Source organism: Ceratotherium simum, chromosome 37 (assembly GCF_057802395.1).
Source record: "Ceratotherium simum simum isolate JZ-2026a chromosome 37, ASM5780239v1, whole genome shotgun sequence".
Taxonomy (NCBI): domain Eukaryota; kingdom Metazoa; phylum Chordata; class Mammalia; order Perissodactyla; family Rhinocerotidae; genus Ceratotherium; species Ceratotherium simum.
In genome coordinates, this window is record NC_141936.1 from 8,038,078 (window position 1) to 8,062,345 (window position 24,268).

At 41.9% G+C, this 24,268-nt stretch overlaps 1 protein-coding gene across 6 annotated transcripts in view; it reads left to right on the forward strand.

Annotated features, from left to right (window-relative positions):
• Positions 1-23,756, forward strand: part of USP40 (ubiquitin specific peptidase 40) — a 93,819-nt gene extending 70,063 nt beyond the window's left edge. For 4 of the 6 annotated variants that reach the window (XM_087424662.1, XM_087424663.1, XM_087424661.1 and 1 more), the window contains 9 exons: positions 1,811-1,885; positions 4,485-4,611; positions 7,076-7,170; positions 8,519-8,637; positions 12,246-12,311; positions 14,845-15,055; positions 15,196-15,291; positions 19,818-19,912; positions 21,672-23,756. In XM_087424662.1, coding sequence (XP_087280788.1) covers positions 1,811-1,885; positions 4,485-4,611; positions 7,076-7,170; positions 8,519-8,637; positions 12,246-12,311; positions 14,845-15,055; positions 15,196-15,291; positions 19,818-19,912; positions 21,672-21,783 — 996 coding nt within the window. In that variant the 3' untranslated portion in view covers positions 21,784-23,756. Of the gene's footprint in view, positions 1-1,810; positions 1,886-4,484; positions 4,612-7,075; positions 7,171-8,518; positions 8,638-12,245; positions 12,312-14,844; positions 15,056-15,195; positions 15,292-19,817; positions 19,913-21,671 lie in introns of those variants that run through there. The other 2 variants (XM_087424665.1, XM_087424666.1) reach the window with 2 other exon arrangements.
• Positions 23,757-24,268: the final 512 nt, after the last annotated feature.

A 24,268-nucleotide genomic window follows, 5' to 3' on the forward strand; every position in this document is an offset into this window, starting at 1 on the left:
CTGAGCTAACATCCGTGCCCATCTTCCTCTACTTTATATGGGATGCCAGCACAGCATGGCTTGACAAGAGGTGCATCGGTGCCTGCCCAAGATCTGAACCTGCAAACGCTGGGCCGCCGCAGCAGAGTGTGCGCACTTAACCACTACGCCACCGGGCTGGCCCCCTTACTGTAGTTTTTTTGATGGTATCAGAGGGAAAGTCTCAGCTAAGTGGGAATGTTTCTAACATCTGTGCTAAGTCCTCTTTAGATAAGAGAGTGTGTCCCTAGGAATAGTAGTTCTTCATTAGGAGGCAGAGAACTTCAGAGAACAAACATTTGAACTAATGAAAGTTTTTAAAGATACACTCTGAATTTTGAAACCTGAATTTTTTAATCTCAGAATTCTCTGTGAGTCATGGCAGAATTCATCTAACCAACCAGTCACTTAGGCTCTGATCCAAACTACATCTCTAGATCCAGCCAAACTCTTAGGTAGTCTTAGGAATAATTTTATTACAGGATAGTTGGAATCTGGTTAATCTTATTGTTGATCCAAACAGCATCAAACCTCCCAGTCCAAACCCATAGCCTTAGAAGTAGACCCAAAGTGAAGCTTTGTGAGAAAGCTTAGACAATTGTGGTCAGCCACCCTTTTTCCCAGTCTTTGTTTGCCTGCTTTCTGTTCAGTAATAGACAGTGGCATTGAATGTCAACAGAGGTTGATTTAAGCAGGTGTACTGGGGCCTTCCCCTGGAACACTGTTTGCTGTATAGCAGTCAGTTACAATATAGAGAGGCCCCTCTTGAGCCTTGGCCAGGAATTTGACTGCCCGGAGTAAGAAGTGGACCTCAAAGAATCTTCAGGACATACAGTTTGGATGTCAGAAGAGTCTGTCTAGTCAAATGTCTAGTTCCACGTTTTCTTCTCTAGTAATTCCCCAATCGATATCAAACAGTTCCTCTAAAAGCAAACTCATTACCCTCCAAACTGACTCCTCTTCCCACATTTGCTGTGTGTCCTTCCCATCCTGATCTTTTTCAGCCTGAAATGGGGCTTACCCTGCTTACCTGCCATCCTTCATATTTGATCTCAGCCTTCAAAGGCCTGTCAGTTTTTCCACTCCTTCCCTGAGCATTCTCACTGCTGTCCTCCTGGTTCAAGCCTTTTTTTTTGCCTCCTACCTAAATTACTATAGCTGACTTCCCTCAGCCCAGGTGTTCCACACTTCAGTATGTCATGCATGTAGCAGCCAGATTGATCTTTTAAAAACCCCTTCTCAGAAATCTTGAGTGGCTTTTTTCAAAGCAGCTGAAAACTCCTTTTTTCTGTTCCACATGCCTTCACTCTGTGACCACCCTTCCAATACAGTTTTCCTTCCTGTTACTCTCCAGCTGATGCTCCCACCCTCATCAGTCTAGTCTCTTAGCTCCTCCCCAAAACAATCCATACTCATTCTTGACTTGACCTTGACTTTTCCCTGTTCTTTTCATGAGAAATTCGTTCTGTTATTTCTTCTAGCCTTCCAAATCCAACCCATCTTTTTAGGCTTAACTAAAATTTCATCTTCTGTAAATCAGTCTCTCATCATTTCTCACCTCATCTATCTCCCTTCCTCTGATCTTTATGATACTTACAGTTCATACATAATACAAAATGATATACTGTTTTATAGTCTTAGCTTATTTCCTGTCTCTTCAATATCTGCTTTATTATTCATGTATTTATTTCTTGAAAGGGTAATAGAGGCATACGGTTTAAAAAAAGATCAAATGATCTGTTTGTCCCTTTTAAAAGTCATAAGTGACAAAAAAGAATTTCTGTATTCCCAGGGTGCAACACTGAAAGAGCTTATGATATGTTCTGGAGATACTTTGCTTTTAATTGAAGGAAAACTTCCTCCTCTGGTAAGATGTTGCTTCTGAATAGACATTTTGTAGATAACAATTACTGTTTTCTGGTTATAAAGATGATATATTCTCATTGTGTGAAAATGGGGAAATATAGACGATCATACAGAGAATGGAGAACTTACCAAGGTCCTACCAATCAGACAGCTACCATATTTTACATCTTTATATATTTCCTTCCTATAAAATCAGTTATATATACAATTTTATTTCCTACCTTTTATGATTAATTTTTTAACCTGACTATAAAATCCAAAAACGCTCATTACATCCAGTGTATGACTTACCACAGTTTAATTCACCTATAGCCCCATTGTTGGAAATTTAGCTTGTTTTAAATTTTTTGTTTTTACAAATAGTACTTAAATATAAATCCTTCTTAAGATAGTTCTGAAGATGGAATTAACAAGTCAAAAGATATAAACTTTTTCAAGACTCGATGCTATATATTGCCAAATTGTTTTCCCCAAGAGTTGTACCAAATTTACAGTCCTACCAGCAGTATAAGAGGGCTCATTTCACTGCTTTCATAAACACTGCACATTACCACTTTTTAAAACCATTATTTTTTAGTTTATTTCAATGTGGACACATGTAAAGATGAAAACAAAAAAATGACCCAAAATTCCAGCACTCAGATAACCGTTTGCTTATGATTAGAAAATTCAAACAGCACAGAAGGCCATAAATGAATAACAAAAATTTCTCCCATAGCTTTCTCCCAAGAAAGAGTCACAGTTAACTTGTTTTTCCGTGTATATCCTTCCAAGAAAAAAATTATGCCTATTTGTATGCTGAATGTAAATATGTGCATGTTCTTTTTAAAGTTTACATAAAGGAGATCGTATTCTATACATTGTTTTAACACCTGTTGTTTTTTGTTTTTATTCACTTACTATCTTTTGAGGATCTCCTCATGTTGGCACAAACAGAAACTACCTTATTCCTTTTCATAACTTCGTAGAATTCTATTGTATTTTCTACCATGCTCTAAAGTTAATCTTTGAATTGGTAGTCTCAAAATTCGAAGTGTATAAAACGCTGGGCCAGGAAAAGTAAGTGCCCCTGCTGTCCCCGAGCCACTCGGTGTCCTCCGCCCACAAGCAGGCAGCTTCCTTCCAGAGGCACATACTTTTTCATGCACACACACACACACACACACACACACACATCTGTGTGTATATACATAGTCTTTTTTTCTTTTTATTTACACAAAAGATTATTTACACAAAAGCTAAACACCCTATTGTCTACCTAGTTTTTTTCATTAATGTTTTATCTCCGTATATATGCTGTATCAGTACACATAAAGTTATCTCATTCTATTTGATGGGTTTATTTAACCAGTCTCTTCTCAGAGATTCAGGTTGTTTCCAGTCTTTTGTTGATACAGATGACAGTGCAAAAAATATCATATATGTGCCATTTTCCACGTATATATCTACAGGATAAATTCTTAGAACTGAAATTTCTTTGTCGAAAGTTATGGCCTACCATAATGTAACCAGTCTTCTAAAGAGGAACCTTGAGGTTGGGTCAAGGTTTTGCTTCATGATAAACATAAACAATTTGCAGTGACTGTCCTTGCGTCTGTGGCTTTGCGTGCTTGGGCCAGTGTCGCAGAAGGGAAATTCCTAACTGTGGAGTGGCTGCGCCAGAGGGGTTGGGCATTTAAGATTTTGACAGTGTCAGATAACTCTCCAAAAACTTTGCAGCAGTTTATACTCCTGCCACCAATTTATGAGAATTCAGGTTTACCTGTATTTTCACCAATATAGAATATTATTAGACTTCCTGGTTTTCGTTAGTCTGATAGGTGAAAAAATGGAATTTTATTATTCTGATTTACATTTATTTATTTAGTTGAGTGGAAGTTGCATATTTATTAATCTTCACTAATTGGATAAAAAGAAATATTCTCATTTTAATACGCATCTTTTGAAATATTTTTCTTCTTTTTTTTACATTCTCATCTTTTATTGTTGGAAACTGAGCACTGTAACAACATGTTTTATCCTTTAAGAAATCTACTAAAAGTTCTTTACTAACTCAAGAAAATGGATGAGGAAGAACCAGTTAAATTAGTAAAACTGAAATTATAGGATATGTTTAAGGAAGTGGGTTTGTTTCGTGTAGTTTGTATATGGGAATCCAGCTGAGATCAGTAGGTTGTTGGTTCTCTATCAAGTTCTTTTAGGAATTTAATCGATAAAAACTGCTTGTACCTGGTGTGTGTGCAGGTGGTGCTCTCACAGTACCTGGAAGTATTTATATAGTTTGTTCTGGCCAATATTTTGTTACTGTGTTCACGTTGTGAACATATTGTGAACAATTTCTTCATTATTGTAGCTATTAAGATACTTCTAAGGAAAGAACATGTAGTCCCAGTCATCCCAAAGACTGATTTTTATGATTTTAAACTCTTGATTGTAAAATAGTAGACAAGTATAATGTATGGCAGTTAATACATCGAAAAGGAAAAATAATAAATTCAGAAACATTTTCTGTTATCAAGATGTTTCTCTCTATGGAAGTGGAAGGGGAAGTTCACTTAATCTGTGTGCATCAGAGCAGTTAGAAATGCTCCATTCTTCAGGGTTTCCTGACGGTGCCCATCTGGTGGTACCAGCCTCGGCATCCCTCGGGTCACTGGAAGAGTCATCAGGACCAGATGAACTGTACCCCTCCTCAAGGTGGGATCTGGAGACCCATTTCCGCCCAAGGTGAGAACAGAACAGAATTGCAGTAGCCAACGTGTCATAAAGAAAAGTAAAATGGGGGCCGGCCCTGTGGCGTAGCGGGTAAGTACGCACACTCCGCTGCTGGCAGCCCGGCTTCGGATCCCAGGCGCGCACCAACGCACCCCTTGTCAGGCCATGCTGTGGCGGCGTCCCACATAAAGTGGAGGAAGATCCGCACGCATGTTAGCCCAGGGCCAGTCTTCCTCAGCAAAAAGAGGAGGATTGGCATGGGTGTTAGCTCAGGGCTGATCTTCCTCACAAAAAAAAAAAAAACAAAAACAAACAAAAAAAGAAAAGTAAAATGCTTCTGCTCTGAGAGGGAACTGAAATATGTATTTTAAAAAATGTAAGTTTGAGGGCTGGCCCCGTGGCTTGGCGGTTCGCTGTGCACGCCTCCGCTGCTGGCGGCCTGGGTTCAGATCCCGGGCGCGCACCGACGCGCCGCTTCTCTGGCCATGCTGGGGCCACGTCCCGCGTGCAGCGGCTGGGGGGATGTGTGGCTGTGACATGCTGCTATCTGCTGGGGCTTTGGGGGAAAAATTAAATAAATAAAGAAAATTATTAAAAAAAAAAAAGTAAGTTTGAAAATCAAAACCTATTTATTCCGTAAGTCATTCCATAATAATAACACCATCTATTTTTATACAGTGATCTGTAACCTCTTTAGAGTACTATCTGTTATTATCTTTATCCATATTATATCAACATTTTAAATTTTTTAAAGGAATTTTTATATATCGTCTCTGAAGATCCTCATGACAATGTGAATAGCAGCCCCGTTTATTATAATAGACTATGATACTGAGGCATAAATCACTCACAGTGACCTCACTGCAGCCCCAAGGGCAGAGAGGCAGGGCAGGAGTCCGTACCGTGCACACCTCCTGTTCCTTCTGCCACTACCACTCGATCCCCAGCGCCTGCTTCCAGGGCATTCCACCTCATCTCCCTGACTCCTGAGAAGAGATACAGACGGAGCATAAACATATTGTTTTACTCTTTCTAAGTTGCTTCTCCACAGACAAAATTCAGCACATGCGTTGTGATGAGCAAGAAGCCACTAGCAGTGAGTGAACTGCCCTGTAAAAAGTGGATTTACACTTCATTATAAAAAAAAACAAATTAATCTCCTTTGTAACTGTAGATAAAGAGAATATATTTTTAGTAGGGCCAACTCTTCTTTTTTCTTTTTATCATGCTTTACTTATTTATCTTTTTTTAGTGCCTTGAAGTATTGTATCATATACTTACATTTCTTTCTATCTTTTAAACCTCACTACTGAAATTAATATAAACGAGTCAAATTCTTATCTCCTTACTCTTTGAAGTTAGGATTATATGTAGAGAGCAATAAAATATTTCCATATTGAGTTAGCTATGAAATTGGCATTAGGTTATTTTTCGGTTGTATTGTATTAGATATGTTAACTAATTCTAAAACTGCTTTGGTGATAGAATAATAATTACCTATAGAGTTGGATAAAAACTTTAAAAGCATGTTTAATGAGTGTGTTTCTCTATGAATGTAAAGAAACAGGTTCGTTTTTTGGTAGTCCTTCTATTATCACAACATATGAGAAACATTTTTCATTCCTGAGAGTTTCCTAAGAGTGTCTAATAGCTTGTAGAGTCCTTAAGATACAAGAAGAACCACTCATGAAGAGAGCCTTTTCACTTAATTTACTTATAATCTAATTTCTTATTATGTATTAGCAGTGTGCCCAGCAGTAAACAAAGACATTTAATTAAAGCAAAAATGAGTGAAATTATTCTGAATTTTAAATTTAGTTACCATGTTTTATAATCCAGAGTTTTAGATGAGAGAGCATTTTGTTTTTCCCCTTTTTAAGCAGATGTAGAAAGGTCTTCCTATGGTCAGGGATTCCTTCGGTCAATAAACATTTGCTATGTGGCACCCACCATACCAGGCACTAGAGAGATGAACAAGATAGATGGCTTACCCTCTCTTGAAAATCATATTCTTTTGGGGAGACAGATTAGGGAAAAAAAAGGGACGTACACATACATGTACACATACAAACAAAAGAGTAACAAGTTGGGATAAGTGTTATGAGAGAAAGAAACAGGAAGGTAATATAAAGAATAAGGGCAGAGTAACCTACCAGCAAAGTCCTCTGTGAGGAAGGAGAGCCTGTGGAAAAGAGCATTCTATGTAGACAGCATGGGTATAAAATTCCTCAAACCCATTATAGTGAGAAAACCATGGCATTGTGCCAACAGCCAAGCTCCCTGCCTGCTGATTTCCCAGGCGGTGCTTCCTCCCCCTGAAGTCATGAGGAAGCTAATTCGAGGAACTCAGAATACGAGTTTCTTGAATGGAATTGTACTCAAACTATTTAGGATATCAAAACATGGCATGGATTTCAGAAATATGAAATAAATACATTTAAAGCTCCTTTGAAACATCTAGCCCTGTCCTTTGTAGATTCTCCTGGTGACGGACATGCAGAAGTTTCCCTCCACTACTTGGGAGACGTTGAAATCTCAGAAGATGCCACCTTGATGGAGCTGAAGTCTCAGGTCAGACTTCGTCCTGCAGCGTACCTTAGTGGTGGTCTGGCTTCTTCCAGTGAGATATTAATATATTCTTCTATTTCCTTTTCCCTCAATTACAGTCTGTTCTGATAGGGCATTTGTTATATGCCATGTTCAGTGGTAAGTACCCAACAGGCGACACACACCATATGGCTCAGACAGCTCCCTTGTATTTGTTTCTGCCATTGCCTTTGTGGCTTTCATTTATCCCTACTCTGAGAGGCATGCTGTGCTTTCATTTGAATATATCCTCAGTGACTTGCGGCTTCTGTTTATTTTGATTTTTCAGGGAAACATGATTTATTGAAACATTTGTAAAGCGTTCACTTTACCCCTTTATTTACATCGTTTTTGTATCATTGTGATCCATGTGTTAAATGTTGTTAGTTAAAAGGTGTGTTATTAGTTTCCCGGGAGGTCAGAATATCAGCTTTATGTTAGGATGTTAAACTAGGTATTGTATTGTTTTCTTATACATTAACATTCATAGAGAAAGAGTGTTTTGTCCAAATGGAAAGGCTGGATTGAATACAAAACACAGTGCTTAAGAAGCATCTCAGTATTGTTGGACTGAAATGAACATCCTGTCTTCCTCTTAACGGGAAAAATGTGGGAGCATATAGTATGAATCAGTCACTGATACCTGACTTTTCCTGTGTGTCCTCAATGTATGAAATTATCTTCCTCAAAAAACGCAAATGATCTTGTTTTCATGAGAACCAAAGGGGAGACACTTTTTTTCTTGTATTGGACTAAAAGATATAGAATTGCTGTTTTAGGTAAAAAAAATGGATGAATATTGGCCATTTTATATACTACAACCTAAATATATAAATAGTTATTTACCCCTAAAGAATTAGTACAGCAGTTTAGGCCTAGCAGTTGGATCCAAAGATTTTGAAATATTTCAAAATCAAAAGTTATGTCCTTGGCAGAGCATACGGTATTGAAGAATTATATCAGCAGTGATGAAAGGTGAAGGTGAATCTCTTGCTTTTATTAGAGTGGCCTCTGCTCTTGTGAGTTATTTTCAAAAATTAATTTTAAAGTTTCATTTTCTAAAACATAATGATTAAAAAGGGCTTTTGGCTCAGACTTAGAAATAGAAAATTCATTTCTCCCTCAAGCTGATTTCAGTAGAGAGGAATACAAAAATGACTCAGGATTAATTTCATTTAAGAGATATTCCTTTGATTTTTTTGAATAGATTTTACCATTACTCGAGATATGCTTTCCCCTAGATGTCATTATGTAGTGCTTCATTTTTTTCCTGAAGCAATATATTTTTAAGAATACTTTTTCAAACCATTGGAGAAATGTCTTTCTTTTCTAGGCCATGACCTTGCCCTCCTTCTCGGAGTTTGTCATCCCATCCCCAGCCTTCCTCAGAGTCTGGACTGTGGAAAATAAGCGCCCCAGCAGGCTTTTACGAGCCAACCAGCAGCAGCTCAAGTAGGTTTCTCCTTGAACACTCTTCCCTCCATCCACCGCTGCAGTGCTGGGTGGTGGGATGGGCTGATGGAGAAGTCAGATGGGAATAGGAAGCCCTTTCCTGGTAATTCCACATTCGTCAGTTGGGTGACACTTTTTATCATAAGTTAAACTCAGGGACAACTTCAGTTTTCCATATTAAGCATAAATGGAGCTTCATGTATTTTTACTATGCTCTAGATACTGTGAACAAAATTTTGAGTGTTCTTTTTTGTTTCCAGCTTTATTGAAATATAACTGACATATAACATTGTGTAAGTTTAAGGTGTACAGCGTGTTGATATGCTTATATATTGCAAAATGATTACCACCACAGCATTAGCTAACACCTGCATCACGTCACATAATTATCATTTCTTTTTTGTGCTGAGAACATTTAAGATCTACTCTCTAAACAACTTTCAAGTATATAATACTGTATTATTAACTGTAATCACTATGCTGTACATTAGATCGCCAGAACTTATTCATCTTATAGCTGCAAGTTTGTACTCTTTGACCAACATCTCCCTTTTTCCCTCCACCCCCCAGCCCCTGGAAACCACCATTCTAGTCCTTGCTTCTATGAGTTTGGCTTTTTTAGATTCCACATGTGATATCATACAGTATTTGTCTTTCTCTGTCTGAGGTCATTATGCCAAGTGAAATAAGTCAGAGTCCATCCATGCTGTCGCAAACAATAGGATGTCCTTCTTTCTCATGGCTGAATAATATTCCATTGTGTATATATACCACATCATTATCCATTCATCCGTTGACAGACACTTAGGTTGTTTCTGTGTCTTGGCTATTGTTAATAATGCTGCTGTCAACCTGGGAGTACAGATGTCAATTCAGTCACTTGTCTTCATTTCCTTTGGATATGTACCCAGTGAGATTGCCAGATCACATGGTAGTTCTCTTTAATTTTTTGAGGAACTTCTGCATGTTTTCCATAGTGGCTGCACCAATTTACATTTCCACCAACAGTGCACAAGGGTGCCATTTTCTACACATCCTCTCCAACACTTGTTATCTCTTATCTTTTTTGTGTGTGTGTGTGAGGAAGATCAGCCCTGAGCTAACATCCATGCTAATCCTCCTCTTTTTGCTGAGGAAGACCGGCCCTGAGCTAACATCTATTGCCAATCCTCCTCCTTTTTTCTCCCCAAAGCCCCAGTAGATAGTTGTATATCATAGTTGCACATCCTTCTAGTTGCTGTATATGGGACACGGCCTCAGCATGGCTGGAGAAGCGGTGCGTCGGTGCGCGCCCAGGATCCGAACCCAGGCTGCCAGTAGCGGAGCGCGCGCACTTAACCGCTAAGCCATGGGGCCGGCCCTTGTTATCTCTTACCTTTTTGATGATAGCCATTCTAACAGGTGTGAGGTGATATCTCATTGTGGTTTCTATTTGTATTTCCCTGATAAATAGTGATGTTGAGCACCGTTTCACATACCTCTTGGCCCTTTGTATGTCTGTTGAGTTCCTCTGCCCATTTTTTAATCAGACTATTTGGACTTTTTGCTTTTGAGTTGTATAAATTCGTTATATATTTTGGATTAACCCGTTATCAGATGTATGATTTGCAAATATTTTCTCCCATTCTGTAGATTGCCTTTTCATTTTGATTTCCTTTACTGTGCAAAACCTTTTTAGTTTGATGTAGTCCCATCTGTTTATTTCTGCTTTTGTTGCTTTTTTGGTGTCAAATCCAAAAAAATCATTGCCAAGACAGATATCAAGGAGCTCAACCCCTCTGTTTTCTTGTAGGAGTTTTTTGGTTTGGGTCTTATCTTCAAGTCTTTAATCCATTTTGAGTTGATTTGGGGTATGGTGTAATGTAAGGGCCCAGTTTCTTTCTTCTGCATGTGGCTGTCCAATTTTCCCAGCACCGTTTATTGAAGAGACTATCCTTTCCCCATTGTATATTCTTGGCTCCTTTGTCGTAAATTAATTGACCAAATATGCATGAGTTTATATCTGGGCTCTCTGTTCTATCCATTGGTCTGTGTGTCTGTTATTATGCCAGTACCATACTGTTTTGATTACTATAGCTGTATAATATAGTTTGAAATCAGGAAGTGTGATGCCTCCAGCTTTGTTCTTTCTCAAGATTGCTTTGGCTACTCAGGGTCTTTTGTGGTTCCATATACATTTTAGGATTGGTTTTTCTGTTTCTGTGAAAAATGCAATTGAAATTTTGATAGGAATTGCATTCAATCTCTGGATTACTTTGGATAATATGGACATTTGAACAATATTAATTCTTCCAACCCAAGAACATGGAATACCTTGCCATTTATTTGTCTTCTTCAGTTTCTTTCATCATTGTCTTATAGTTTTCAGTGTACAGGTCTTTCACCTCCTTGGTTAAAGGTATTCCTAAGTATTTTATTCTTTTTGATGCTATTGTAAATGGGACTGTTTTCTTAATTTCTCTTCTTGATAGTTCGTTGTTAGTGTATGAAACACAACTGATTTTTGTAAACTGATTTTGAATCTTGCAACTTTACTGAATTAGTTTATTCTAACAGTTTTTTTGGTGGAGTCTTTAGGGTTTTCTATATATAATACCATGTCATTTGCAAACAGAGACAGTTTTCTTCCTTTCTCATTTAGATGCCTTTTATTTTTTTTTCTTGCTTAGTTGCTCTGGCTAGGACTTCCAATGCTATGTTGAATAAGAGTGGCGAGAGTAGGCATCCTTGTCTTATTCCTAATGTTAGAAGAAAAGCTTTCAGATTTTCACCATTGATATGATGTTAGCTGTGTGTTTGTCATATATAGCCTTTATTATGTTGAGTTCTGTTTCCTCTATACTCAGTTTGTTGAGAGTTTTTATCATGAAAGGATGTTGAATTTTGTCAAATGCTTTTTTTGCATCTGTTGAGATGATCATGATTTTATTGATGATTGAGATGATTTGATCTCAAATCAGAAGATTTTCATTTTGTTAATGTGGTATATCACATTGATTGATTTGCAGATATTGAACCATCCTTGCATTTCTGGAATAAATCCCACTTGATCATGGTGTATGATCCTTTTAATGTACTGTTGAATTCAGTTTGCTAATATTTTGTTGAGGATTTTTGCATCTATGTTTATCAGGAATAATTTTCTTTTGTTGTAGTATCCTTGTCTGGTTTTGGTATCAGGGTAATGCTGGCCTCATAAAATAAGTTTGAAAGTGTTCCCTCTTCTATTTTTTGGAAGAGTTTGAGAATTGGTATTAATTCTTCTTTAAATGTTTGGTTGAATTCACCAGCATAACTGATAACTGTCTGGTCCTGGACTTTTCTTTGTTGGGAAGTTTTTGATTCAGTCTCCTTACTAATGACTAGTCAGATTTTCTGTTTTTTTCTGGTTCAGTCTTGGTAAGTTGTATGTTTCTAGGAATTTTTATCCATTTCTTCCACATTGTCCAATTTGTTGGCATATATTTGTTCATAGTAGCCTCTTAAATTTTGAGTGTTCTTATATGGTATAATCTTTTGCTTAAGAAAAAAGCTTAAAATTGGCAAAAAAAATTGTACAAACTTAAATGATATGTTACTCAATATTATTTTGTTTCATTTATTATCAGGGAATATAAACTGGGAAGGAGAAGTGAGATCTGCGTAGAGCCCCTTCAGAAAGAAGAAAACTTGGGGTAAGACCTCCTCCTACACATACAGAGTTACACACGCATCTTATCACAGTGGAGAGTTAGTTTCTTTAAAAATTTAACAACTTAATAGTAAATTAGGTTTTTCACTGCTTTTCTGAGTAGTCTGGCAACTTAAAACAGATTGTGTTCTAGAAATGTATTTCTGTGTCTGGTGTCTAGAACTTGAAACTCATTTTTCCATATAAACAGAATTTTCCAGTAAGTCCCAAATGCATATTGATCTTGAAATGTAAGCAAAATGCTCACCCCCAGCTTTTATCAATGCATTCAGATAGTCTCTTGTCAAACTGATTTGTAATAGCACCTGTCACCTGCCCCTTTATCCTAATTGTTTTGTCCTAATATCCTCTGATATAGTACATACTTATTGAATTGTCTGTTATTATCTGTCTCCTACTACTAGGATATAAGCTTTGTGAGAGCAAGTACTTTGTCTTTTGGTCACTGCTGTATCCCCAATACCTAGAACAGTGGCTGTGTCATAGTCAACAATCAATTATTGAAGAGAGAAGCACCCCAAAGTGGTCTACCATCAAACCTTCCTGTTCTTTTTCTCACGATAGGAAAATCTTTTATAAGACCTTTTTGTCAGTGTAAATATTAAGATTCTTTCTACGTGATAAGATGTGAATATCATTCTTGTAGTCAGCCTGTTGTACCATAACTCTAACAGCACTCTTTCAACCATGTCTAACTTTCATTTAATCCCGTTGTTCTTATAAAAATGCAGTCTTCATACAGGGGCTGGCCTGGTGGTGTAGTGGTTAAGTTTTCACGCTCTGCCTGGGCAGCCCAGGGTTCACAGGTTTGGATCCTGGGTGCAGACCTACCCACCACTCATCAAGCCATGCTGTGGCAGGCATCCCACATACAAAATAGAGGAAGAGTGGCAGAGATGTTAGCTCAGGGACAATCTTCCTCACTAAAAAAAAAAAAAAATGCATTCTTCATAGAAATTGTATTTCCAGGAGTAGTTTCCTGAAGGGGAATTTTTGGATCAAATGGTATGGACATTTTAAACCTCTTAAAATAAATTGTTGAATTCCTTTCCAGGTAAGTTATAGCAATTTATATTCCTGCAAGCAGTGTTTCTGTGTATTTACTTCACCTCACCTTCAAACCAACATTGCATATGTTCATCGTTTAAATGTTTGCTAAATTGATAAATGAAAAATGGTTATCTTGTCTCATTTGCTTCAGTGCTTTGATTGCTATTAAGTTGGGCATTTTTTCAAAGGCTCATGAGCCATTTGTATTTTGTGAGTGTGAATTATTTCATATATTTTGCCTATTTTTCTAATGGGGTCTTAGAAAAAAGTCTAATTTAATTTGTGGGAGCTCTTTCTATGATAACGACACTGACCCTTTGTCGTATGTGTTGTAAGCCTTGTCCTTTTGAAGGCTGTGCTGTGCACTTCCTTAGACCCCCTCCCCATCGGCTCTTCTGTCCTTGACTGACCTCCAGAGCTCTCTTGTCTCCTCCGTGAGGCCTCTGGTCCCTCCTCGTCCTCCTCACCCCAGCCTCTGTCACCTCCTTGGCAGCTCCAGTGCCTGCGCTCACCACGCTCCCTACGCTCCGGCGTCACTGCCTCAGCTCCGGGCCCTCAGCTCTCTCAGCGACCCCACACCACCTTCACCCTGCGGGAGAGGTTCCGTCTCTCAGAGCTCCCTTCTTGACCGAAGTCGCCTCCCTTCCCCTCTCAACTCCTGATGCACCAGGCCTGCGCTGTTTCCTCCGGTTGTTCTTTTTCTTCTGTTCTATCACCCTTTCTCTTTGGTAAAAACACCAAATATCACAGAAATACAGATTTCAAACCCCTCATTGTCTCACCATCCTAAAAATACCGTTACTCCCCTCTCTACCTTCCAGTTCTTACCTGTAGTTTTTACTTCCTGTCCTGTAATGATCTCCATCCGTCTCTCTGAGTATTTCTCTTCTTTCCCTCCCTCCGAGGACTTTCATCCACACTCTTCTCCAGCCAGGGATTCTTTTGCTCTCGCAGCTGCAGCTGTCATCTCTGCACCTCTAGCCCCCTCTCTTCCCACCTCTCAGCACGGGCTACCCCCAGCAGCTCAGAGTTTCAGCACCTGCAATAGCTTCACAGCTCTGGATCTGATGCCCGCCTTTCCCGGGGAGTCGCCGTGGCTGGGACCCTAGGCCGGTTGACCCCTCCCCTTCACCCTCATGGTGTGGCCCAGCTCAGCCCTTTAGCTCTGCTTCCCGTCTTCCCTCTGTGCCCCCTGAGGAAGGTTCCTCCACCACCCTCAGCTGCCCCCCCAGGGGCCTCTGCTGTGGGCTAGAATGGGAGCTTCCACCTCTTTTCTGGGCCAGGATTGAAGGAAACCGAAGTAGAAAAGAGCGTTTCCCACTAGCATTCAGGATTTAGGGAAAATCTCTCCTTATACAAACCAGAAGAGTTGGAGGCAAAGTTTCACCCATCTTGTCCCCCATAGTTATTGCAAAGTTCTCATTTTGTTTGTTTTAAATTTGACTTATGATTATTTTCTGGCGCAGCCCCCAGGACGTGCTGCTGAGGACACAGATGCGCCTCCCCGGCGAGAGGGCATACGCCCTGCCCCTGGACTTGGTGTGGGATGCTGCCCGAGGCTGGACTGCTGGCTCCCTCAGGCAGCGAGTTGCTGATTTCTATTCTCTTCCTGTGGAAAAAATTGAAATTGCCAAATACTTTCCTGAAAAGTTTGAGTGGCTTCCAATATCTAGCTGGGTAAAGTTGTGGGGCTTTCTCAGAGAAATTAGGCCTTACTGGCATAGTGACTAGGTTAACTACAGTTTCTTACAGATAGGGAATTTAGTAAGAATTTGAGGTTGAGTTTTCTTTATTCAAGATGCTTGATTTTTTTATAGAACCAGCAAATTACTAAGAGGAAAAAGAAGAAAAAGCAAGATAATTTGCAGGGGATGCCTTATTACTTGAAAGATGGAGATACTATTGGTGTTAAGGTAAGTTGTTTAATAGCAAATATACCACTTTGACAAAACACCAGGATCAAATGATTTTATAGAGGTTTTATCAAATCTTCAAGGCACAGATAATCCCATTTTATATAAGTTTTTTTAGAGAATGGAAAAAGAAAAAGAGGGAAAGCCAGACAACTCATTTTATGAGGCCAGTAGAACCTCAATAGCAAAACCTTATTTGGGGTATGACTTGGATGGAAATGCTCTGCGGTTTTATCAGCAGTGTGGGGCTGTGGGTTTGAGGAGGGGCCTGTCAGGGTTAGGATGTCTCCTTCCATCCCCCGTTTTGCTCTAGGTTCTTTTTTTTAAAATCATGATTTGAGCACTGGATTTTTTTTTTTTTAAGGTTTTTTTATGTGTGTGTGTGTGAAATTTTTGTTGTACATTATTATTTGTCCAGTCACCCTATAAATGCATCCCTCCACCCTTAGCACTGGATTTTTATTTTTTTTTATAATTTTATTTATTTATTTTTTCCCCCAAAGCCCCCATAGATAGTTGTATGTCATAGTTGCACATCCTTCTAGTTGCTGTATGTGGGACGCGGCCTCAGCATGGCCGGAGAAGCGGTACGTAGGTGCGCGCCCGGGATCCGAACCCCGGCTGCCAGCAGCGGAGCATGCGCACTTAACCGCTAAGCCACGGGGCCGGCCCTGGATTTTTAATATTAAATTTTATTCTATGTATTTTCTGCATCTGTTGAATTAGCCATATGGTTTTTCTTCTTCTTTTTTTTTTTTAATGAATAAGATTAGCCCTGAGCTAACTCCCGATGCCAGTCCTCCTCTTTTTGCTGAGGAAGGTTGGCCTTGGGCTAACATCTGTGCCCATCTTCCTCGACTTGATATGGGATGCCACCGCAGCATGGCTTTACAAGCGGTGCATTGGTGTGCGCCCGAGATCCAAACCTGTGAACCCCAGGCCGCCACAGCAGAGCGCACGCACTTAACCGCTGTGCCACCAGGCCAGCCCCATGGTTTTACTTCTTTAGTCTGGTAGTGTGGTGTTACTACATAAATAGATTCATGACACTGGGCCATCGTTGCATTCTTTGGACAAACCTTTGTTGTCATGTAGCAATATTTTTTGTATTAAGGATTAATAATTTATTAATCCTTAATTCTAATAATAATTCATTAATTATTAATCCTTACTATTTATCGCTATAATTTATTAATTATTGATATTATTTTGTAATTAATTTGTTGATATAATTAAGTTGTTGATTTAATAATTCATATTTTTATATGGGGAAATAAGCATTCTCTTAATCACCACTTCTGTTCAGCATTATACTAATCAATGTGGCCAATGTAATATGCCCTTCCTCCCTGCAAAGAAAAGTAAATAAAAATTGAAAGAGAGGTAAAAGAAATTCTAAAAGGAAATACAAAACTGTTCTTACATGCAGTTTTTCTATAAAGGAGGTTCAAGAGACTACAGATAAACCCTTAGGTTAAGAGAGTTCAAAAGATTATAAGATCAATATACATGAAACTACAAAGTACCTAGGAATACATCCAACAAAAAGATTGATAAGACCTTTCTGGAGAATATTACTAAAATATTGAGCAGTATTAAAGCTTCATTTAGGTACAGAGCCATATGTTCTTGGAGGGTAAACCCCACAATAGTAAAGCTGTCAGTTCTTCCCACGTCCCTAAGTTCAGTATCATCCCAGTGAATGACCGTATCGATTGGATTAAAGACAGTACGTTCATACGGAAGAGCAAAGGGCTGGGGAGCTAAGGTGTTTTCAGGAAGAACAAGGTCAGGGTACTTGCCTTACCAAGTGATAAGACTGATTATACAGCTGTCGTGACAATGTCACTTTGGGCCCGGGGTCAACAAATAGGATTGGGATATGAGAGCCCCAAAACAGAATCACACATGTGAGGAAACTTGACAAGTATTTGAGGCAACGTTGAAAATGGATTATTCAATAAATGGTGCTGGGAGAATTGGTTATCCATATAGGAAAATTGAAGTCGTAATTCTGATTTCATTTTCATAAAGAGGGTCCCCAAATTTATGTAAGCTTTAGGCTCCATAAAATCTCTGTCCACCTCTGCTCACACCATATACAGCAATCAATATGGAAACTCAAATGTGAAAAGCAGTGATTTTCAACCTTTCGAAGAAAAGGTTAAGAAATATTTCTTAAAATAAGAAACAAAAAACAAACCATAAAGGATGGATAAATTCACCTATATTAAAAGTAAAAAATTTTGTTCATCACAGGAAGCCATAAAAAGCGGGGCCAGCCCTGTGCCGTAGGGGTTAAGTTTGCCTGCTACACTTTGGCAGCCCAGGGTTCGTGGGTTCAGATCCCAGGTGCAGACCTACACACCACTCATCAAGCTATACTGTGGTGGCATCCTGCATACAAAATAGAGGAAGATTGGCACAGGTGTTAGCTCAGAGCCAATCTTCCTTACCAAAAAAAAAAAAAAAGTGAAAAGACAAACCACAAACAGGAAAAGATTTATGCAACAATATAACGAACAAGGATATTATCCAGAAAATATAAAGTACTTCTGCAAACCAGTCACAGAAAGATCACCCAAAAGGGAAGAAATAGGCAAAGAGTGATACCTGGAAGTTCTCAGAAGAGAAAACTAAATGGCCAGTAAGCAGATGGGAAGACAGGGAACTACCTGGTAACCAGGGACCTGCAAAACGAAGCAGTGAGCTCAGAACCCCCCACCCACTAGCAGTGGGAGTGCAAATTGGCACAGCTACTCTGGAGAGCAGTTGGGCAGTTTTTAGTAAAGTAAAAGATGCCCATACAATAGATAAAACCAAGTCATTGCACTCTTGGATGTATAACCTGCAACAACACGCTCGTGTGTGTGGGGAGACGTACAGAAATGTTCACTGAAGCACTGTTGGTGATAGTGTAAATTGGAAAGAACTTAAATGACCCTCAGAAAGGGGACAGATAAAATGGAAAAAAAAGTACTGATAGTGTGGTATAGAACACAGCAGTTCAAACGAATGAACCAGGGCTACATACGTCAACGTGAATATTTGATGTTGAAAAAGAAAACAAGGTCACAGAACGATTGTTTGTAGAAAGTGTACAACCGTGTAAGATGCTGAGGGTCATATTCCCGTGTAGTAATCGAGTGAAAATGAAGGTGGGAGCAATAGCAGCACACTCAGCATAGTGCTTACCTCTAGTGGGGCAGGGGCAGTGACAGAATCTTGTTTTTTCTTGAAAAATAAAAATGAAGCAAATATGGTAAAAGGTTAATACTATTGATAGCTACCTTTCACTGCACATTTTATATGCCCAGCACCATCCATGTGCACGTTTAACTCCAGTTTTCCTCATGAGAACTGTAGGAAGGAGGTGCCGTTTTAAGATGAGGAGGCTGGGGCGCACAGAGGTTACGGGACTGGTGTACCCATGGATTTGCACCCAGGCGTGCTCTAACTGCTGTGCAGCACTGCCTGTGCCCTCGCTTATGCTACCCTGAGAACATGGGTGTCTATCCAGTTAGCTCCATATTTTCTCTTATTTTATAATGTTTGACAATTTTTAAAAAGCATATCAGGCACAGATTTTACTGGAATAAAAATTATAGTATGTTTATCATGCTCCCCCCATTTATTGGACTAGAGATTATAATCTTTGTTACAACATTTTTCTCACCTGAGACTGGAGATGCAGCAAAGCCCTCCTGCAGGTCTTCAGTTAATCTCCTGTCAGTGAGGTTTCTAGTTACAGCACATGGAACTAGAGTTAACGCCTCCAAATCTGCACGTGGGAATGTGGCCAGTGATCTGGGGAACCCTTAACCCAGGGCCTGGCAAGCCTCAGAACTGTCTTTCTGTGGCATACATTTCCTTCCTAGTGATGTTTTCTCAGGGTTAACACTTTGATTAGTTAACACTCCCTGAGACGTGCCTGTGGGCAGCTGAGGAAAAGCCAGTATCTGTGGTAAATAATAATCACATGTGAAACTGACTGGGCGGGGGCAGCCATGGTCCCTCGGGAGAAGGTACAGAGCATCCTGGATTGGTGAAGTACTGCGGTCCAAGCTTCAGGGAAGCGCCGGGGAGTTAGAAGACACAGTGCGGGCCTTGCAGAAGCTCTCGGTGTCGCTGTAGAGCTACGTAGGTTAGAACAGTTTGACAGTGTTTAGAGAACAGACCGCCGTGTTTCTAGCATGCGGGGGTGATCTGTGTGATCGCTGTCCGCGGTCTCTGGCTCGTGTCCTCATCTCCCCACACAGCCCTTTGCCCGGCTCACTCGGGGAGCGTGTGTGGTGGAGGCGAAGGCCGGAGGGCTGCAAAGTAATTCCCGTCTGGGGCTCTTCTGTCACTCACTTCATTCGTCTTCATCAAGCACTAGAGTGTTGTGTATCCTTTATTACGGTATTAATCTAGTTGATGTACATTTGGATATCTCCTTTTGTCAATTTAGGTAATTTTTTACACGTCTCAAATGTAGGCTAAAAAGATGTCTGAAAACATTGCTCGTTACTTATTTTGAAATGTAGAATCTCCTGGTTGAAGATGATGATGACTTCAGTACAGTCAGAGATGACATTGGAAAAGAGAAACAGAAACAGCTCACTCTGGGAAAAAAGAAAAGGTAATACCAGTATTCTCACTCACGTGACAGATTCCCCTGGAACCTCTGGGCAGCTCTCGTTCATTCTCACTCGACAGGTCTTGATTAGGGCTCAGGACTCTCGTTACACGAACCTGGGCTTCATAAAGAAGTCGTGTTGTGGGATTCTTCCCTGCCGCCGGCACGTTTACGTGTTCTTGAGAACACCTCCTAAAGGGCTCTCTGCGGGACAGGTGAAGGAGACGTGGCACCAGAACTCATCAGGAGGAGACCTCACCCATGCCCCGGGTCTCATCCTGTCCCTTCCTGGGGAGCTCTGCGTCCTCCTCTCTCCCATCCTCACCCGCTCCCCGTCTTCTGGGTCTTTTCCTTCAGACACCAACCACCTCAAGTCTCAGTCATCTGAAAACAAGAGCACTCCCGATCAGATGTGCCATTCCAGCTACTCTTCTCCATCCCCTCCGGGGAATTAGCCTGGTCCCTAATCCATGGAGCTTCCCCTTACTTCCCTGCACTGCTGACCCCTCCCCCTGCACGAAACTCCTCCCCCCTGGTTCTCCTCTTGCCTCCCAGGCTCCTTCCCTGTCCATCTTCCTGGGTCGGAGTCCTCCTGCTCTTTCTTCACCCTGCATGCTCCACCTGAGTCACCTCACCTTCTGTACATAATCCAGCTCTCTCTCTTGGCCTGCAAGCCACATACACCTTCCAGAATTTACTGGAACATCCCACCAAAGCCAATACTTCAAACTCCATGTGCCTGAACCCAACTTGCACCGCCACGGTTCACGTCATCACCCCCACACAGGCCACACTAGGGGCGCCATAGTCACCCTTGTCTGCTCCCCACTTCCAGTCTCATTAAGTCTCGCTCTGTCCTGCATCGGCCTTCCCCCCCGTTCTCATTGCTCTGGCTTGCTGGGTGGTCTTTTTTTTTTTTAAGATTTTATTTATTTTATTTTTTGCCCCCAAAGCCCCAGTAGATAGTTGTATGCCATAGCTGCACACCCTTCTAGTTGCTGTATGTGGGACTCAGCCTCAGGATGGACAGAGAAGTGGTGCCTCGATGCGCACCCGGGATCCGAACCCGGGCCGCCAGCATCGCAGCGCGCGCACTTAACCACCAAGCCACAGGGCCGGCCCAATTGCTGGGTGGTCTTGTCTTACCTGAGTTAGTGCAGTAGCCTTTGATGTAACTACCTGCCCAGCTAGCCCCTGCTCATCTCCTAATCTTCATCTCCTCCTGCCCCTGTGTCTCAGTACCCACGTGTCAGGTATGGTGGGACCACAGCAAGTAAGACATGCCCTCTGCTGCCCGGGGCGCCTGGCGGGGCTGCAGCGAGCAGTACAAGCGAGTGAGGGTGAGGTGGCGGTGGTGTCACCCAGATGTGTGCATGAATGATAATGGCTCACGGAGCTGGACATTTAAGATTTGTGCATCTGTGAATGTTATACTTTGATTCAAAAAGTGGAGAGAGAAAGATTACTCTGTGGTGAGACATTTTCACCCAGCAGATTGGAAAAGACCTGAGTGTGACCCGCTGTGTGGGCAGGGTGTGGGAACCTGCCGTCCTGCACGTGGAGAGGGGGCGGATAAGCTGAGGTCCTCCGACGGGGCAGTTTGGAAATAACTGTCAAAATTGCAAACCCACATCCCTGTGGCCTGTGCTAACTTGACCCCTAAAAGTTGGAGTGACCTTTGGGGTCATTCCAAACCCCTCGACCCGGTGAGGCCCGCTGTGTCCGTGACGGCGAGTGAGTGACACCTCTGTGTCTCCTGCAGCCAAGAAGCCCTGCGTGTGCAGAGCAGCCATGTTTTCTCCGGGACAGAGGCGCCTGCCCGGCCCCGTGGACCAGAAGCTTCTCTCTCCATCCACGTTGGGAGTTTCAGGTAGTGCTGGCAGCTGCCGCCATCCCGGTGGGCACAGCGCCCAGGCGGTGCTGGTACCAGAGGAGCTGATCTCCCCTGGGCCTGGCGGGGCCTCGTCGGCTGCATGCACAGGGCTCTGTGTTCCTGCTACAATTCGCCATTCTGTTCCAGGAGAGCAAGTTAGTTGGTTTTCTGCCTTGTGCAGACACGGACTCCAGACCTCTGCTTTATTATGAGCAAGGGGATGTTTCATCTCAGGCCAGGCAGGTGCACTTGATCGCTCTGCTGTGCAGCCCGTTCCCCCGGGAGGCTGGCACAGACCTGGCGATACTGCAGGTGCCAGTCAGATGTTGCCCTCCCACCACGCTTGACCCCCACTGCTGTTTTTCTCAGAAAACTTATTTGTTGTGCATTAACTGCAGATGTAGATCAAATGGTACCTTGCTAACGCCTGACAAATCTGCCGTTTAAGATACATGTGTTCCGTTCTCTTCTACGCTGTTCACATGACTTTGGTATCTGTGTTAACAAAGGTTCTGACAGCTCCCGCTGAGGGTCTGGCCAGCCTCATGCTGTGACATAAAGGGAGTCCCCACACAGCACGTGTTCCCCCTTTGGTCTGAGTGAAAACTGTGATTCTAAGTAGCGTTAGCTCTGTTGGGAATGAGGTGACAGAGGGGACAGCCTCTGGAGTTAAGTATTCACTGCTAAAGAGACAGGAGCCTCAGGTGTGGCTGCCACACGGCCCAGCAGCCCTGAGGTGTCCTCTGACTGTGCTGTCTGGTCAGAACATTCTCGCTGTGCTGCTGCTGTTGCCGCTGCTGCTGGAGCCTCCTCGCGTCCCAAGTCTGGAGGGAGGTGGGGTCGTGGCGGACAGGCCTGAGGAGGCTGATCGTCCTGAGTAGCCTCAGTTAAAACAAAAAGAAAATGTCAACTAAGATTCTTCTCATAATTTAGCATGGCTTGACCGATTTAGGACACGGATGATTCACTTTCTTAAACTCTGACTGAGTTGAAAGCAGGATTCGTGAGAAAATGTAATCAGTTCTTTCTTACCTCAGATGAAGCTTTGTAGCAACTCTCTTGCTGAGTATGGTTATCATCTTGATTTCAGACAATTTCTCATGAGCGCTTTTATCACTGATATTAAAATAGCACTTACATGTTATGAGATGGAAAGAAATCGACAGACGTGGCCCATGTCTGGGCCTGCCCCGCCGGCCTAGGGAAGCCAGGTTCACGTTGTCACACTGTGCTGCCTCTCACAGCTTGACATGGAGTGGAATGGCCCTCCGTCCTCCTTCCAGCACCGTCAGAACCACTGCTAGAACTGCAGCCTCTCCTCTGGGTCTGGCTGAGAGGGTGGGTCACAAATGATGTATTCATCCGTAAGAAGTTGGACTTGGACTAGCGAGCTGCTTTCAGGTTCTCAGACACTAACTCATCCAGGAGCCTCGCACGTGGGGTCCAGACTGCATCAGTCAATGGACCTGGCGTGTTTTTGATGACAGCAAACTGGCATGCTCTGGTGAGCTGTGGCTGGAAGCCCAGGCCCTGTGGATGAGCCATTCTGTTCCTGACTCGGACTGACGTGTGTCCTGGGTATGCCCCTCGTTTCATAGTCAGGTAATAAAATATTAACGTGATACTGAAAAGCTTTGCTTTTGAGAAGCCAGAGGCCTCACTGGATGTGACTTACCAGGACGAACACGGAGGACATAACTTAAAGGGCCCCGCAGGGAGCGCCCGCTGCGGCCTGGGGCCCTCCAGAAGGTCTCTGCGTGTTGGCCCCCTTCCTGCCTGCCTTTTTTTTTTTTTTTTTTTTAATTCGGAGATGGAACGGGGCCACAGGGAGAGAGCTGTGAGATTTCGTTAGAAAAGAAAGAAACTGTCCTTCCCGTTGTAGTCTTCCGTTTCCACTGACGGCTTCATGTTCTACTTGGCCTCTTTTCCCAAGCGAACTTCAGGTGCTAAATAAACACGGTTTATATTTAGAAATACTGTACCAGTACTGCTTTAGAAATAACAGAAGTGTGTTTTGGTTTTAAATAAATTCAGACTCCCGGGAAAAGTTGTATTGGAAGAAATTGGAAGTGGTCTGGTTCTCTCCTTCCAGGGAAATAGATTTCCATTCCAGGCAATGATGGTTGAGTTGCAGAAAACATGTTTACTCAACTATGACATTTTTCTGGCAAAGAAAGGGGAGGCACACAAGAATTCCCTGATAATCCAAAATCATGGCCTCACAGGTGTCGGTTTCCCTCCGGAACAGACTTAACCGTGCAGGACCGAGTCCTGTGCCCTTGCCCGTCTGGACAGGAGCACACCGGCTCCTCTCGTTCTGTTCTCACTTACGCGCCAGTCTGAAGTGTGGCCATACTACCGTCAATAAGCTACACAGCAGATGTCCTGGGGGTGTGTTTACGTTCTGGAAATTCACTGCACTTCAGAGAGGAGAGTGAAGCAGTAATATCAACACACGAGTAAGAGGAGATGTTTCCAGCTCCCTC